General features: G+C 35.5%; 1 protein-coding gene across 6 annotated transcripts in view; it reads right to left on the bottom strand.

Moving 5' to 3' along the window:
* The window catches only part of SMARCC1 (SWI/SNF related BAF chromatin remodeling complex subunit C1), a 251,121-nt gene that overhangs the window by 48,984 nt on the left and 182,887 nt on the right, over window positions 1–19,250 (bottom strand). For all 6 annotated transcript variants that reach the window (XM_077129473.1, XM_077129470.1, XM_077129467.1 and 3 more), the window contains exons 20-21: window positions 12,677–12,935; window positions 11,350–11,511 (exon numbers count right to left, since the gene is read on the bottom strand). In XM_077129473.1, coding sequence (XP_076985588.1) covers window positions 11,350–11,511; window positions 12,677–12,935 — 421 coding nt within the window. The remainder of the gene's footprint in view (window positions 1–11,349; window positions 11,512–12,676; window positions 12,936–19,250) is intronic.

Genomic DNA, 19,250 nt, shown 5'->3' with positions numbered 1-19,250 from the left:
CAAGGAAACTAGAATTATTACTTCCTTTCAATATTGCTCTGGAGGTCCTAGCCAATATAATTAAGAAAGAGAAGTAGAAGGAAAAGGGCTGGGAAGGAGTCATGATTTGCAGAGATCAAAACCCTCTACCTAAGAATGGAATGATTTCTAAATGTTGTGTTAATTTCTTTCTTTTTTTTTAATTAATAATAATAATAATAAAAAAAAACCTCTACCTAAAAGAGCCTGCAAGAGTATGAGAAATAATCACAGGGTTTAGTAAGTTGTTTAACTATAAAATTAATATACAAATATCAACTGCTGGCAAATGATGGTATATAATTAAAAACTGTGCTGCTACAAGAAGGAATGAAGTTGTGAGGTATGCAACATTGTGAAGGAACCCGTGGGATACTTGGTGAGGGAAAATAAGCCAGAAACAGAAGAGCAAATATTGTATGATCTCATTTAGAAAACAAAAGAAAAAATGGGGTCTAGATTGTAAGCTTTTATAGCAGTCACATTTAATTTGGAGCGGTAATTGTTATTTCTGGATTTTGAGAAGCTGTTTTATATATGTAACCTAGTATTCACAGATTAAGAATAAAGCTGATCAGGTTAGGATTAAGGTAATTCAGAATACAGGGGTATGGAAGACATTGCCTATATTTTTGAACTTTATCTACTCTTTGAGACCAAAGGAAGAAAGGTTTATTTTGTGCAGAACCTAAAATTTTCTGTAGCACATAATCTAACTCAACCTGTCTGGATAGATCATTTAAACAATCCAAACACCGTGAGCCCAGAATAATAAGAGCCTTAAATCCTGTATAGCTTAATGTGATGCCTGGATACATCCCAGAGTAAATTAAACAAATAATCATAAGGTATTAGCAAAGTTCCTCGAGGGATGGGAGAAAAAATATGGAACTATTAAACTTTATGAGTGGAGAAACTCTGGATACTACATCAAATATCAGGGATACTCAAATCAATAGGCCAAGCCCTTGATCTTGGGGCTTGCTCTTGTGAAGCCTACGTATGTAAAGCAAAGAAGCTTAGCCCACTTAGAGTCACATTCAGAGGACTTCTATTGCTCAGATGTGGCCTCACTATCTCTAAGCCCAACTATGCAAGTGAAATCAATGCCCTCCCCACAACATGCTCCCTGGCAGCACTGAAGATGACTCCCAGGGATGAGTCTGGCCCTGGCACCGTGGGATCAACAATGCCATCCTGACCAAAAGGGGGAAAAGAAGTGTAACAAATAAGGTATCAGTGGCTGAGAAAGTTCAAATAGAGTCAAGAGGCTACTGTGGAGGTGACTTTTATGCAAGCTTCAGTTAGACACTGCTAGCCTATCATAGTTTGCCAAACCTCAGCCAAAACTATTACTGTCAATCCTAAAAAACACCTAGGATGTTATATAAGACTCCACAAGGGTTCCATGCACTAGGGTATCTTTTCAGAAACCTACAACCTCCAGATGGGTCCCGGACCAGATAAGGCCTGAAATGCAGAGGGACCAGCCTCTCCAGAACATCAACTATTTCTATTCCCCTGTCCCATATTCTTAACAACCCCTTTCAACACAAAAAAGTTAGAATGGGCATAGCCCAAATACCACTAAAGAGTGGGAGAAAGAACAAAGGTGATGGTGGAGTTATACAAAGAAGGTAAGTTTTAACAAATGAGTGTGACTACTGAATCATTATACTGATATTTCTTTCAATCTCCAGTATCTTACAGCATCTAAAAGTAAAAATCTAAAACTGTGGAATTGTAACCCATACCAAACTCTGAAATCTGTTCTACAACTAACTGCAGTGTTCTTTGAAATTTATCGCTTTTTTGTATATATTTTATTTTTCACAAACAAGAAAAAAAAGAATTGTGTTTTGTAGGATGTTGGCTTGAAGATGATTTTCAAGATCTTTTTTTGTAATTTAAATATGTAAAGTATACAAGAAGTGTTTTTGTTAGGGAAAAAATGAATTACTTTTTCCCCTAAAGTAAAATAATTATTGCAGAATGAGAAACAGTAATGTGTGGGATAAAATGGATGGACACAGAAAGTTGTAGAAGTCTTGCTGGAAGTGAATTTTACTGGCTGTGGTTAAGTTTGGCTAAGATTTCATAGTTTTATAAAATTTTTAATAGTTTTCTTATCAGATATATCTTCATGAAAAAACAAGAATTTGGTTTTTAATCCGTTAAAATGACAATGTTTTTCTGGATTATTTGTTTGCTCTTAGTGAGAAGCTATAAAAGGTTTTTAACCATCTGAATAATCTGCCTAGATGACAAAAATTCTATGTCTTATCATGAGACCAATATACTTATTGATATGCATGTTGACCATCTCCTTTCCTATTGTTTTAGACAATGCCTCCTCACTTTAAAGAAAAATTGTCTTTTTAAAACCATGTTAACCCCTCTATTTACCATCAAACTTTTATATCACCTTGGTTAAATAAAGGACAACAAAAATTTAAATAAAAATAAATAAAGGCATTAAAAAAGCTAATGCAATACGGACCGAGGCCTTAAATATGAATACTAAAACTATGAAACTCTAAGAAAATTATAAAGGGGTAAATCTCCATGACTTTTATAATATATTCTTAGATATGCTGTAAAAGCATGAGTAATCAAACAATAAATTCAAGTTCATCAAAATTAATAACTTCTGTACATCAAAGGACAGTATCAAGAAAGTGAAAAAATATTCTAAAGAAAGGAAGAGAGTTAGCTTATGTTCAGTCATCCATGCATGTCTCTTCTCATCCTTCTGAGGTGTGGTCCGAGTCTAAGGGATCCGTACCAGGCCTTCTGTGAGGCTGTCACTGTCGTGTTTACCCATCGGGAGATCTGGCCAGGACCTGCTGGCAGGCCAGGACACAGGAGCTAAGAAGAGTGCACACAATCCTGAGGAGGCCCCCTGCTTGGGTCGCTCTACTTGTGCAAAAAGAATTTCTAGGACAGTTCAGTGCACGTCTTCCTGAGAAAGCGCCCAGTGAATGAGCTTCTGATCATGTCTCAAAAGAGCTCCCTACCAGGCCCTTTGGACTGTGGTGTTATGTTGTGCCAATGTGAATCTGTCGTGTACTCCAGAAAAGCCAAGTTCTTTAACCCTCATTTGATATTGCTGGATGGGTTCTTTTTTTACTTTTTTATTATTATTATTTTTGTGTATGTGTGTTGATAATTTATTATGGTTTGACCAGGGCTTGTATGGATACAAACCCCTCTCACCCTCAAGCCTTTTGTAATAAAGAGTTGACTGAAAATAAGTATTTTAAAAATATGTAGAAGACTAATGAGTAAGTGACATTTACAAATAATTTGTAAGAAAATCATTTGGGATTAATAATTTTCATTTTCTCCACAAAAGCCCATGTATAAAGAAGATACCTCTCCTCAAACAGGAGAAAAAAGCCCAACAAACACACTCACGCCCATGGCACAGTCATAATATGAATTATTTTTAGTGAGAAAAATTCCAAGATTAAGATATACAGTAGTGTTTGAAGAGGAATATGTGCTATTATATTCATCCTAGAACTGAGGGAGGGTTTAGGGAAAGAGAACAGCTGGTCAATTTAAGAGATTTTAAACAGCAAAGACTACACATGAGAGCAACAGTCTATTCCCCTTAAGAGAACCAATAAATTCCTATGAACTTTCATTTTCAGGTCTTTAAATAATGGTCTCTTTTCATATGACTCTTAGTTCAAGAGTATCTTTCCCTGGATGCCTTAGTTTGGACATTTTCACAGCCTTAGAACTCTAAACTTGCAATTTAATAAATTCCCTTTTAAAAGCCAAAAAATTCCCTTTTAAAAGCAAAAAAAATTCCCTTTAAAAAATTCCCTTTTAAAAGCCAAAAAATTAAAAAATACAAGAATGGAATAAAACAGTATTAGGTAAGGGCTTAATATCCAGTATATACAAAAACTTTTACAACAAAGGGAAACATCACAAAATTTGGCAAAAGACACGAATAAACATTTTTCCAAAGATATACAAATGGGCAATAAGCTTATGAAAAGATACTCATAATTCACACGATGGAATATTATTCAGCCACAAAAAAAGAATGAAGTTCTGAGACATGCCACAAGATAGAAGAAATTCGAAATCACTGTACTCAGTGAAATAAGCAAGATTAGAGGTCACTCGGAGATGGAGGTTGGTGGTGTATGCTTGATAAGATAGGCAGATTGTGTTGAAGTAAATAAATACATTATCATTTAAAAAATAAGATTAGTATATGAGATTTATAAAGAAAAAGACAAATACTATAAAAATGAGCAAAAGATAGGAAAAGACGCTATACAGATTTATATATTATCAATAAATATAAAACATGATGTTCCACTTAAATCACTTACTAGAGAAATGCAATTTAAGACCACAATGAAATTTCATTTTACACCTGCTAGACTGGCAGAGAATCTAACACTAGGAATTACTGGATCAAATATTACTATTGGGAATGTAAACTGATACACTTTGGGAAAAAAATAGCATTATTTTTTCTTAGAAAAATTTGAGTTCTCTAAAATACTGCTACTCATAGAAGCAATTCACAAGAAACTAAGGAGTTAAGTAAGACTGTTCAACACACTAATCTTTCTTTTAGAGAAGTTTTTCTTATGAAAAGTGATGACTGAAATAAACAGTGAGTTTTGCGATACAAATTCTTTATCTCAATGTGGCAGCTGTTCAACTACCAACTTTGAAAAGCACTGTATATAAGAGAATGTGCATATCTGCAGAAGCAGGCATGTACACTTACATTTGCAATGTAAGGTCTGAACTAACAAAAAAACTGGAAACAATTCAAATTGTTTCAACAGGAGAATAAAGAACTAAACTGGGCTATAATCTCAAAATATAGTATTTTATAGCAATGAAAACAAATGAATTATGGCTACAAGGATAATACAACTACGTGGATAAATCTTGAAAACATAAGTCTCAGAAGACTAAATACACTATGTTTTATATTTTATGAAGCTTAAAGTATAACAGGGCTCTCATACTGATGAAGATGGTGGAGTGCTAAGTATCAGGGCTCTTTTCCACCACAGAAGCTTTGAACAACCAGAAAGAAAGAACCACTACAATTTTCTAAAGTTTCAGAAAATAGATAAAAGACTACAGTAATAGGGTAAGCACTGAATCAAGAAAAAGGCCACTTGAAGTGGTAGGGGTTTCCAGCTGATAAAGATGACAGCACATGACAGTTCACAGTGCCATTCCCCTAAATCTGCACAACTTACGAAAACTGGTAGTCATCTTTCTTAGAACTCTGGAAAACAGTTAAAGGGTGTCAGTAACAGGGTGAGGGCCGAATCAAGAAATCAGTTTTTAAAAATGGTAGGAGAAGCTCATGATGTTTAAACTGGTTATCCCATCAACCCTCAACAGTAGGAGGTAGAGGCAGTCTGTGTTCTCACTGACTTCAGATGGGGAAAACTAACCCCAATGAGCACAGAAGGGGACCTGTATTTCAATGCCCATAAGTTGGGTGGCAATCTAAAAGAGTGAACCAGGAAATCTATCTCCAAAATTTGCACTGTAAGCAGAAGCAAATACAGACAGCTCTAACAGGGTAATAAACAGTTAAGTGAAAGCAGAATCAGGCAAAGGATTATCTGCTTTAAATAAAAAAAGCACCGAAGAGGAGTACAAAGTTATTTTAGGGGGTGGAGGGAACATTCAAATTCTTGTAAAAGGGGGGAATTCAAATATATAACATAAGTTATCTGAATACTAAATTATTTAACAACTCCAAGATGGGGTCTCTTTTCAATCCAATAGTCACAACGAGCCTTTTAAAATACAGGTCAGATCCCAAAACTCCTTGGCTTAAAGACCTCCACTGGTTCTATAATCCTTAGAGTAAACATTAAAAACTACAAGTCTCTCTTCATTTTCTATCACCCCACCTGCCCCCAACTCATTCCAGCCACTTTACACCAGCCACCTTGTTCCTAAACTCTGCCAGGTTACTCCTGCCCAGGGGCCTTTGTACTGGCTGTTCCCTTTGTTCACATATCACTTTCTCAGTGAGACCTCCCATGATCAATTAAAATATAATTCTCCATCCTTAATCTTATTCCCCATCCCTGCTTTATTTTTTACCACAGCATTTATTATCATTAGTTAACATACTCATTCAAATTCAGTACATACATTCCAAGTTTTACTTGTTTGTTTAAATTCCTGACCAACTTTCGTCTCTAAAATAATAAAGTCCATGAGGGCAGGAATTTTTTTGTCTACTTGGTTCATCAGTACTCTGGCAGCTAGAACACAATGAAATAAAGTGATAAGGTAACTCATTCATAGTTTTACTTATACCTGTGAATCAAAATAAAGTCTAACTTACGTGGTGTAATCACATACAGGGAAGAGCACTGGGTAAAATTTGGTGCAGGTCTGTCAGAACTCAGCTGTGCACAGATGGACTGCCATAACCGTCTTGCTGGTGTATCTGCCTCTCTCAAGCAGACTCTAGATTCCCTGAGTCTATTTTCTATTGTGTTTCCCAGAGTGTATAAGATAGTGTAATACAAAGGAGGTATTAGACTTTTAATGATCCTTGTTCAGTAAATGAAAAATACTGACTCACCTACATATCTTACTTTTCACAATCTGCTAAAACTAAGAGGTTAACCTTTGGGGTCAGATAGATTTAGGTTGAAACTCTAGCTAAGATAACTCACAAGCCTATACAACTTATCTGCTGTAATTTCCCTGCTTTTACAACAGAAACAATGCCACTTCTTCCACATGGGTGTCCTAAAATACCAAATGACCACCAGTCTGAACCGCCATTAAACGTGACAGATATGGGCACTCAGAAAGAAACATTGGTTTCCAACCCTTTCAGCAAATAAAATAAAAATTATTTCCATCTCCTTTGCCCTAGCTTCACCCACCTTTTCCCTTATAAAACAGAGTAAATAAAACCTAATGATTTCAGTTAAACACAAAAGGTCTCAAATATAAATTTTATTTTTCCTTTGCTTAGAAAGGTTCCTGGTATAAAAACAAAAAAATCCACCCAAATGAATTAAGTTAGAGGAATCAGTTGATTTAGGTGCTGACCACAATTAAACAAGATGGGTTAAAGTAGCCCCTTCTTACAGAGCTAAGATTCATTTCCAAAGCAACTGCTGAGAAGTCTCTCAATAAATGAATATAAGATGTGTTTAGCACCTAGTATTCACCTATCTTTACTCTTATTCCACCAAAAATCCCACCCCCAAACAAGTTCACAATTAAAAGTAAAATAGGTTAATGAGAGGAATCTAAAATATTCTTGTACTTACAAAGGAAATATTAAGTTTTTCCATTACCATTTTAACTAATACATATAAAGGAAGGTGTAACATAGCAAAATTATGTATCACAATAAAAAGTACCATAAACCTACCACCCAAGTACACTGTTATCCATCTAAGGAAAGCCCTACATCGTTTTATTTCAAATCAGTACGCTATTCAATAAGACACTATTATTTGTTTTATATTTAGATATATATATATTACACGTAAAGTATATGTATATAAGTAAATCTGACAGTTCCTTATTTTTGAATCCCCTAGTTTGAATCTGATGAAGAGGAACGAAGTACCCACGTTACCTGCCCACTTCAATTTTGCTGAATAGTCATCTGCTGTTGTCCTAATTTATTCTATTAGTCACCGTCAGTAAAAATCACGTTAACTGTATCTACTCATTATTCACCGTTAAATTTAAAAAAAGAAAAAAGAAAAAAGAACTCCTGTTACTACAACTAGCAGACATACATCATACTTCAGAGAGGTTAATTTATAAACTCATACCCAAGAAACTATGAATGAATTTTACTGTTCATGACAAAGCATCAACCTCTGCATTCTCTAATGCTATTAGCTCTAGACACTACAGAAACTATATATTCACTAATGAACTAGAATAATCCAACTTCACAAGGAATAAAGTAGATGGATATTCTCTGACTTCTTTATTTTAAATCCTACTAAACTAGACACAGCTAAATTTGCAATCTGTTTCTAAACCACCAATACTATATGATATTATATACACCCTCCCCCCCCAAAATCATAAAGAAAGATGTTCATGTAAAAACATGTCTTGTTTTGTAAAGTTCAGGAACTTCTGTGAATCAGGTAAATTAAAAAAAGCTTTGCCAACCCTTTCCAATTCCATGACCACAGGGAACCAAAAGACCCTACAAATGAATCCAAAACACAAAACAGTTGAGAAAAATAAAGACACTTTCCAGGCTTCATTTATTAGGTCCCAGGTTTTCCCTTCCTGTACTATGTACTGCCTTCTGGTGTAGAATCAACAAAAAGTGACAGACGTGGTTTGGACTGCTAATTTCAGTCTCCATCTATAAATAAGGGAGCTTTCAAACTAATGCTCACAAACTGTTCTTTAATTCAAAGGTTCAATACTCTGGATTAGTAATCAACACTAAAAAGAAAGGTCAATGTTGATCTGAGCCCTAGTGTGAGAAGTTAGATTAATTTGAAAATATGCTTCCTTATCTGCAACATGAAACTGTTAGACTGACACTTTATGAAAGCAGTGAGAACAATAGGCTTAAATCCTATGTAAACTCTTAGAAACTAGACTGCTTTAGACCTGAGAAGGGTCCTTAATGGTATCTACTCAAACCACCACCAAGAAACAGAGCACCTGGAGTTCAGGCAGTACCATCATGTACTGTAGAGTACTGGTTGGCAATTTTAATTTTCCTACATATTATTTTTATCTATAAAAAATAAATTTAAAAAGAAAAGTAGTTGCTCTAAATCATAGGCTATACAACTTGATACGAGTGAGACAAAGATGGAAATAATTGGGCATGCTGACAGCAATAATTATGGTCTAAGTTATTCATCATACTTTTTGTCTCAAAATGACAGAAAAAAAAATAAATGGACAAGTTATATGCTAGAATTATACTACAAAAAGTCATATATAAAATATATTATTTTTGGCTTATTGTGAACAGGATCCTATTAGAACATACTGGAACACTTCTCTCTGACAAGACAGATTCTGCCTATGAGGCTATTAAGTTCTTTCAAGGCTGATTAAATAAAAACATACGATTAAAATCTTAACCACAAAAATATAATCTGTCCAATATCATAGAAAGTCATAGTGAAGGGAGATATTGTAGAGTACCTAACATCTTTCCCATGTTACAGATGAGGTATTTGACAGTCAATGAAAACAAATGGCTTTTTAAAGTCCTATAGCTATATAAGGCAGAACCAAAAGTAGAAATCTAGGTTTCTAGACTCTTCAAAATCAATGAACTACACGCTGTCTACAAGAGATTTGTTATAAATAAAAAAGCACAAACAGGTTGAAAATGAAAGGATGGAAAAAGATATTCCATGGAAACAGTAACCAAAAGAGAGCTGGAATGGCTATACTAATGTCACACAAAATACACCTTAAGACCCACCTAAAAGAAGCAATATACACGTTCTTCTCCAGTGCTGTGAAATATTTCTAGGTCGAAAATCGTATCTCAATAAACTTAAACTTCAGTGAACAATTAATAAAAATTCAGTGTAAAGTATCTTCTTTGACCACAATCCAATGAAATTACACATCAGTAACAGAAGGAAATCTAGAAAATTCACCCGTGAGAAAACACTCAAATAATCAAAGTGTCAAAGAAGTCAAATGAACAAAATGGACAAATCTTTAGTAAGATAGAGCAAGAAAAAAAGAGATGACCAAATTAATAAAATCAGGAATGAAAGTAAGGGACATTAACATCAAACTTAAAGAAATTAAAAGAATAAGAGAATGTTATACTCCCCAATCACTTGCTAACCTATCCTTAAAAGCAACCAATAACCTACTCTCTTTCTCTATGGATTTTAATTTTCTGGGCATTTGTTATAAAAGGTCTCATAATAATGTGCTCTTTTGCAACTGGATTCTCTCACTTACGTGCTACGTGCTGTAGCATGTACCAGAACTTCACTGCTTTTTAAACTGTGGTCAACAATTTTGATTCATCAGTTGATGAGTAGATAAACAAAATGTGATAAATAAATAGAATGGAGTACTATTCAACGATAGAAAGGAACTGCCGTAAGCTGCCACATACTGTATGGTTCCATTTACATGAAATGTCCACAATAGGCAAATCTATATACATAGAAAGCATATTAGTGGTTGCCAAGGGTTGGGGTGACGATGGAATGGGGAGTGAGTGCTTGATGGGTATTGGACTTCTTTTTGGGTGATAAAAATGTTCTGCTATCAGACAGTGATTGATGTACTAGAAACCACTGAATCACATTCTTTTAAATGGTTTAAAATGTTATATTCATTATATTAACACAGAATTTTATATGAAGTTAATGTTAATTAAAATAAAAAACGAAACAGTACACTAAAATTTAACCATCAGCATATAAGTAACTATGAAAATCTTTTGCGTGCTCTTATCTTTACAACCTAGATAAAAATCTACATCCAAAAACAGCTACATCTACTTAAAAACAGAGACAATTTTATAGCTTTACCTACCATAAAAGAAACAGACAAGGAAAAAAATATCATATACAAATCTTAAGAGGTAGGTTTATACTGATCACTATACTCGCTTTTTAAATTTTTATTGAGATATATTTATACAACTTAGAAACCATCCAAAGTATACAATCATTGGTTCAGTGTCATTACATGGTTGTGCACATAGCCCCATAGCCAAATTTAGACCATTTTCACTACTCCAAAAATAAATAAAAAGAAAACACTAATCCCCCCATACTCCTTATCCCTTCCTACTACTGACCCAGTGCTGGTGTGATACATTCGTCACAGTTGATGAAAGAATATTAAAATATTACTGTTAACTACAGTCCATAGTTTGCAATAGGTACATTTTTTTCTACACCCCTCAATTATAAACTCCTTACAATAGTGTCACACATCTGCTCTAGTTCATGAAAGAACTTTTTTATATTTGTATAGTTAATCATGGACACTGTTCATCACAAGATTCAGTGTTATACATTCCTGTTTTAACCTTCAACTTTCCTTCCTGTGACATACACAACTCTAAACTTCCCCTTTCCACCACACTCACACATCATTCAAGCACTGAAAATACACCACTCTAAACTTCCCCTTTCTACCACACTCACATGTCATTCAAGCACTGTCAATCATTTTCACAATAACGTATTACCGTCACTTCTTTTAAATGCAAAATAATCACCACAATTATTTTATTAAGTTGACAGGCCAATACAAACTTCCATTATCCCTGTCTTCCTTTGAAAAATTATGGATGCAGAAGAGACTTACCTAGCTTCTCTGGCATATCAGGCCCTGTGCCAGCAATACAGCTACTCTCCAGGCCATAGGTGGGATCAACTTTCCCAGAGGCTCGTGCTGCATCTTGTACTTTTTTGACATGAGCTTCAACCAATTCCAGAGGTACCTCCTCTCGGACCCGAGAAAACTCCTCTGTTAAAGAATAGAAATGGAACAGTGATTTGGTTAACTTCAGTTTAAGACTACTAGGAAATCCAACACATTAGAGTCTTGGATAAAGTAACTTCTGAAAAATCACTTGACCTTCTGGAACTCAGTCTTTGTACTGGCAAACCAAGAGGGCCAAAATGAGATAAGCATATATAGTAATTAGATTCTGTGACTCTGGGTTTTATCCTAAATGTCATAGTACCTTGCCATATGTGCTGGTGTGAAATGATGTATCCTAGAAAAGTCATGTTTTAATCCTAATCCCATTTTGTAAAGGCAGCCATTTCTTCTAATCCCTATTCAGTATTGTATGCTTAAAACTATAATGAGATCATCTCCCTGGAGATGTGATTTAATCAAGAGTGGTTGTTAAGCTGGATTAGGTAGAGGCGTGTCTCCACCCATTTGGGTGGGTCTTGATTAGTTTCTGAAGTCCTATAAAAGAGGAAACATTTTGGAGAATGAGAGATCTGAGAGAAAGCAGAGCAGCACGACACAGCCACGTGAAGCACAGTCCACCAGCCAGTGACCTTTGGAGATGAAGAAGGGAAATACCTCCTAGGGAACTTCATGAACCAGAAGCCAGGAGAAGAAGCTAACAGATGAGACCGTGTTCGTCATGTGCCCTTCCAGATGAGAGAGGAATCCTGACCATGTGCCTTTCCAGATGAGAGAGAAACTATGAACTTCATCGGCCTTCTTGAATGAAGGTATGTTTCCCTGGATGCTTTAGATTGGACATTTCTATAGACTTGTTTTAACTGGGACATTTTCTTGGCCTTAGAACTGTAAACTAGCAACTAATTAAATTCCCCTTTTTTAAAACCATTCCATTTCTGGTGTATTGCATTCCGGCAGCTAGCAAACTAGAACCCATATAATAAAAGCGATTTTAAATTTCTATCAGTAAGAATTAAAATTCTCTTCCAAATTTTCTCTAGTTATCTGCTAGTTAGGCTGATAATCAAGTAAGCAACAAAAACTAACCATAAATCCCAGAAAGAATTCTATGGTGTAAGTTGCAGTTATAATTGACACAATCCAAAAATATTAAATGGCCTCCATTAAATTTGAGCTAATTCTAATATGAATTAATATTTTAAACCAGTATCTGAAGAAGTTTTTCTATTTAGGGAGAAGTCCATACCTAAAGCTGCTTTTGCTGCAGCAGATGCCACACGTGGGTCCACCACAGATGCCAAGAAAGCAACAGTGCTCATGACTGGGTTTCCAGACTGACTAAAAGGGACAGGCTGGTAGGCTAAGGGCCCAAGGGATGCATCTGAATTCTCAAGGTATGGGTCCTCGATGGGAAGCCTCAAAAAGTGGAGGATGCACTCATCCTGGGTACGACTTCCAACATGTTCTGACACTTTGTTCCAATCATCTTTGTACATTTCCAGGGCCTAAAAGAGAAAAACAAAAGCTTTAACGTCAGGTAAAATGAAGTGACATGTAAAGTAACAAAGTCGTTTAGATAAACTATCCTTTAAAAAAATAACGTATGTAGTTATACTGCACATCAGAAAATAGACAGATTTGATGGTTGCCTTATGTGCTGGTTTGAATTTGTGGATTCCAGAAAAGCCATCTCTTTCAATCATCATTCAGTATTGCTGGGTGGGAGTTTTTAAATCATCCATGGAGATGTGACCCACCCAATTGTGGGTGGTACTTTTGATTAGCTCATTTTCATGGAGGTGTGTCCCTGTCCATTCAAGGTGGGGTTGCTTACCGGAGCCCTTTAAGAGGGAACCATTTTGGAAAGAGCTACAGAGCCCGTGCAGCCAGAGATCTTTAGAGATGAAGAAGGAAAATGCCCCCAGGGGAGCTTCATGAACCAAAAAGTGAGGAGAGAAAGCTAGCTGTCATGGCCATGTTCACCAGGTGCCTTTCCAGTTGTGAGACACCCTAAATGTCATTGGCCTTCTTGAACCAAGGTATCTTTCCCTGGATGCCTTAGATCAGACATGTCTATATAGCCCTGCTTTAGTCGGGACATTTTCACAGCCTTAGAACTGTGGACTTGTAACTTAATAAATTCCCCCCTTTTAAAAACTGTTCTGTTTCCGGTATATCACATTCTGGCAGCTAGCAAACCAGAATACCTTAATACTAAAATCTCAGTGAAAGAAGAAAAAAAATAAAAAGCATCCATACCGGAGAGAAGTAAAACCCTTTTATTTATAGAAAATGATTATTTATATAGAAAATTCTAAAGATTTTTTTTACTAAAAGTTTAGTAAGATTGCAGGATATAAGGATACAGAAAAACTCAACTGTGTTTCTGTATATATTCCATAGTGAATTTAAAAAGAATACTATTTATAATAGCATATGAAGCGAAAAGATTAGGAATAAATCTAACAAAGGAATATGCAGAAAATAATAAAACACTGGTGAGAAAAATCCAAGTGTGCCTAAATAAATGAAGAGATATACTGGGCTCAGCAATGAAAACAATTATCTCTGTGTTTACTTGGCTCACTGACTCCTTAATGCTGGACTCCCAAATGCTATTTCAGGTTTTCATTCTCAATGGAAAGTAGAAGACTCCTCAAAACCTAAGCCGGCTAATAATCCTTCTCATCAAATCCCTTTAAAAATGAGACTAATCACGAGTTTCCTTTGGATAATCAGAGAACTCTCAGTGGTCTCGGGCTGTGAAGGAATTACTTAGAAAAAACGCCTACATAACAAAAGAAAAAACAATCTACCTTGCAGCCAGAAAAGATCTACTAGAACCATCTTAAGTTCCTGATTTTGGGAAGGAATTTCCTCGGCATGCTCCATAATGACCTCTTCCAATGAATTTATTATTTATTTTCTCTTTAGCTCATTTTCCTTCAGCTAGAAAAAATAAAGTTCAGGAAGGTTTTTCTAGAATAACAATGGAGTTGGGGAACCTCCTGAGATGCAAAATCCAAGCAAGAGTCAACATCCAGGAAAGCCTAAGGCTGAAAAACAGCAAAGGTCTGTGCCTGGGTACCGATAGCAGCATTAGAAAAGGAGACAGATTGGAGTGATATTTTCAAAACAGAAAATGGTGACAGACTGGCCACAGGAAAGGGGTGAGATGGGGGTGACAGATAAAACTTATTAGTAGACATTTTGTGTTACAAAGTACGTTCATCCCTCCTACCACAAACTTGGTCCAGGTCTTCATCACTAATTTACCTGGATTCTTAGATCTATCAGTTCCTCCAGCCTCAAAGTCATCCTGCTCCCTTTTACTACAGTAAATATATTTCATACATATCTTTGTTCCTTTCTACCTAACATTAACGATGAGTGATGGCTGATCATTACCCCATGAAATTAAAGCCAAACACAATCAGGCATTCCTTACTTCTTTCACACCATCCTGTATTCTTTATGCTCCAGGAATACTCAGACCTTACAACCCTGTTCCTAGCTATTGTGCCGAGCAGCTTGTTTTGTGCCAGAAACATCTTTTCTGCCTGTATCACTCCTGCTCATTCTATAAAAACTAGAGCAGCCATTCCATTCTCAGGAAGCTGTCCATTACATCTCATCCTTCAATAAGGACATGCACTGCAACTCGTCTAAATATGTTATATGCTCCATGTATATCTCCAAATGATGACACTGCATTCAAGTTTTGTTTCATCCGAAAACTTTATAAAGTTTTCACTTACTCAACTATGAAGTCCTTAATATTAGAGACTGTAGCCTAATCATTTCATGAATGCCACAGTGTCTGAAACACATTACCCAATAAAAGTTTGCTAAATTTTTTGAGTTTAGAGAACTGGACTAAATCAGGAGAATGAATACATGGGTTTATTTTCCCTAAAAACAAGTTTTGCAGGGAAGACCTAATGATTTAAAACGTGGTTCAGAATCACATTGGTCAAAATATTTCCTGAGCTGCACATGAAGGGTAAGGCATTTCAAGTTTCTGCAAACTATGAGAGAAGCTTTGACAATCCTTACTGAATCATCTTCTAATGTCATTGCTTCTATAATTTAGTTAGCATAAACATATGTGAGAAACTCTTTCAGTCACAAACATTAATAACCCTCATATATTTTATTTACAGGTACAATTTTTTTTTATATATTTTATTTACAGGTACAATTTTTTTTTTTTAAACATGAGAAGGCACCAGGAATCGCATCTGGGTCTCTAGCATGGCAGGAGAGAGCTCTGTCACTGAGCCACCATGGCCCGCCCGCCCTACAGGTACAAATTTTATGTCCATTAATTAAGAGAAAAGCAAAGCATGCATGATAAAAATTTAAATTAACAGCAGAATCAATAAGCTTACTGACTCAATTTCAGGCCCAGGGACACTTATAAATGACGAGGAAGGATACTGTAATCAGCTACAGACAGGCAAAAATATTTTGTAAGCCTTTTTCAAAAATTCCCTTAATCACTACAGACTAGAATGGAACTACTAAAACCTTCCATTACCAAGCTTCCTATCAACACAACTTCAAACTGCTTGTAAAGATAAAGTTAGCCTTTTGTGGATTTGTATACTGCTGACTCGCTTTTAGGTTGAACACCTGAAACTCCTCACATTTTTCTGAAATCTTATTCAAACAAGTCTGCATCATCTTGAATTATACAATAATGTTTATTAAAAGCTAATTATAGAGGAGATCTAGCATATCCAACATGGTATTTGCAAAGTCTCCTTGGTGAACTGGGGAGAAAGGAGGAAATATTAAACATCCCCACCTGGGGAAGCCCTGATATTTTCACAAGCTGTGGGGACAACCAATTCAATGGGCTGGGCCCTCAATCTTGGGGCATGCCCCTATGAAGCTTATCCCTGCAAAAGAGAGGCTAAGCCTACTGGTAAAATTATTTCTCTTAAAAGTCAACCCCCCAGAGACCCTCTTTTGTTGCTCAGATGTGTTCTCTCTCTAAGGAGATAAATTCACTGCCCTCCCCCTGTGTGGGACATGACACTCAAAAGTATAAATCTCCCTGGCAATGTGGGACCTGGCTTCTGAGGATGAGCCAGGACCCTCCATCTTGAGAATGAGAAAGTCTTCTTGACAAAAAGAGAGAAGAGAGAAATGAGACAAAATAAAGTCTCAGTGGCTGAGAAATTTCAAACAGAGTTGAGAGATTATCCTGGAGGTTATTCTTACATATTATATAAATATCCTTCTTTAATTTATGGTGCATTCGAGTAGCTAGAGGGAAGTAACTGAAACTATTGAACTGTGTTCCAGTAGCCTTGATTCTTGAAGAAGACTGTATAACTATGTAGCTTTTACAATGTGACTGTGTGATTGTGAAAACCTTGTGTCTGATGCTCCTTTTATCCAGGTATGAGTTAAAAAAAGGATAAAAAATAAATAAATAAAAGGGGTAAATGGAGGGTAGAAATTGGGTAGATTGAAATACTGTGTGGGTCAATGACAGAGAAGGTTAAGGGGTGTATAGCTCTTTTTTTTTTTCTTTTTATATCTTTTTCTGGAGTGATACAAAGTATATTTCATGTACTAAGTTTGTATCTTCCTTGTACTTCTATCTTAGTATCTTTCATGTACTAAGTTTACTTTCCTGAAACCTATACCCTCCAGAGGGTTCCTAGCCCAGATTAAGTACTGACACCCAGAGGGGCCAGCCTCTCCAAGAATATTAATTAATTCTATCTCCCTATCCCATACTGTTGACACCCTTTTTCAAGATGAAAAAGACAGCTAAGACTGGGAGTAGGATCAAAAGAGGAGGAGGAGGAAATATAATAGAGAAGATAGGATTTGACAAGTATGACTGCTGAATTACTATAACGATACTAGTTTTGGCTTTCAGTGTTTTGTGGTACCTAGAAGGAAAACCCCAAAAATGTGGAATGGTAATCCACACCAAACTTTGAAATCTGTTCTGTAGCTACTTGTTAAAATGTACTTTGAAAATTACAGCTTTTTTTGGGTTATATATGTTATATTTCACAGTAAGAAATGTTTTTTAATAAATTGGGTGGTCTCAAGAATAAGAATAAATAATTGGGATGCTACCTGACGGATGTATTTACCAATAAAATGCTATGATTCCTTTTTGAAACAATAAATTCCCATAAACCTTCTTATTAGGAAGTTGATTCATCAATTTATTAGAAAAAAATGGACATGGCAATAAATCCATTAAAAACTTTTCATCTCACTTCATTATCAGCAAATAAATTACATAAATAAAAGATATTAGTGCTAAACAATACTGCTGAGAAGTCTTTTATTCCCTTTGTATATATGTAGACAACACCTGCAGATTCGATTGCATGTTTAAAAAGAAAAATCAATCACTGCATAGATTCCACCTGCAGGAAGGAAAACACGCCATTGTATAAGGATACTGTGGTTTTCTGGGATATGTTCAGGGTAAACAGTAGTTCAGTCATTTTTACCTCACTTTCTATTTACTATCCACTAAATACATAGAAGAGGAAAAAATTCTGACTATCATTATGAGGCAAGAAAAGCACTGATAATGAGGGTTGTGGTTATAGTAGGTATTGCACAACTGAATTTCTCCCAAGTGTCCAAAGATTCCAAAATAGCAATGCAAAAGCAGGTTATGTTCCCTTTTAAGTATTCAGTACACTATTCTCTTCACTTAACATTCATGGTAGATATGACTGGACAAAATAATCCTGGAAAAAAAGACAGCTTAGAAAAGAGACTCTTTGCTTATCATCATTGATAAAGAATGGGCAGATAGAAACTAAAATAATGGTAAAAACACAAAGAAATCTATCCGAATTCTGATCACAAGGGAGAGAGCAAAGAAAGAGCAAGGAAAAAAGCTAGTATATAAAAAAAAAGGAAACTGTTACTCCATCACTATCTACAACTATTATAACAACTTGAGAAACCAAATATCCACCCCACAGAAACCTGAGACATCACCTGTTCCAGGGATCTCAAAATATGGTTTAAGATTTCATGGAGGACCAAACCCTTTAGGGTACTGTAAAGTCAAAATCATCTTCATAATAATATTAAGTCATTATTACCTTTCTCATTATGTTGGCATTTACAATGATGGTTCTAAAGTAATGGTGGGTAAACCACTGGCATCTTACAAATTAAGACAGAGGCACCAAACTGTTCTAGTGGTCTCAACTCTTGAATGCCACATACTTACAGAAGAAAACAAAAAGCAAACTGCACTTCAACATTTCCTTGATAAAACTGTAAAAATTAATTTTACTAATCTAAAGATCCAAGTATATGCGTTTTATTATTTTTAAAATTTTTATTAATGAAATCAATCAACATGGGCGGGCCACGGTGGCTCAGCAGGCAAGAATGCTTGCCTGCCATGCCAGAGGACCCGGGTTCGATTCCCGGTGCCTGCCCACGTAAAAAATAAAAAAACAAAAACCAAAAAACCAATCAACATACAATATGAATGTTCTTTTTCTTTTCATCACATAGTTGTATATTCATCATCATGATCATTTCTTAGAACATTTGCACCAATTCAGAAAAAGAAATTCAAAGAAAACAGAAAAAAAATACATACATACCATACCCTATACCCTTCCCTTTCACTAATCACTACCATTCCAATCTACTAAATTTATTTTAACATTTGTTCCCCTTATTATTTATTTTTAATCCACGTTTTACTCATATGTCCATAAGGTAGATAAAAGCATCAGACACAAGGTTTTCATAATCACACAGTCACATTGCAAAAGCTACATCATTTTACAATCATCTTCAAGAAA

This window comes from Tamandua tetradactyla, chromosome 15 (genome assembly GCF_023851605.1).
Source record: "Tamandua tetradactyla isolate mTamTet1 chromosome 15, mTamTet1.pri, whole genome shotgun sequence".
NCBI classification, from domain to species: domain Eukaryota; kingdom Metazoa; phylum Chordata; class Mammalia; order Pilosa; family Myrmecophagidae; genus Tamandua; species Tamandua tetradactyla.
Note: the sequence above shows the minus strand (reverse complement) of the source record. Positions and strands in the feature narration are given on the sequence as shown.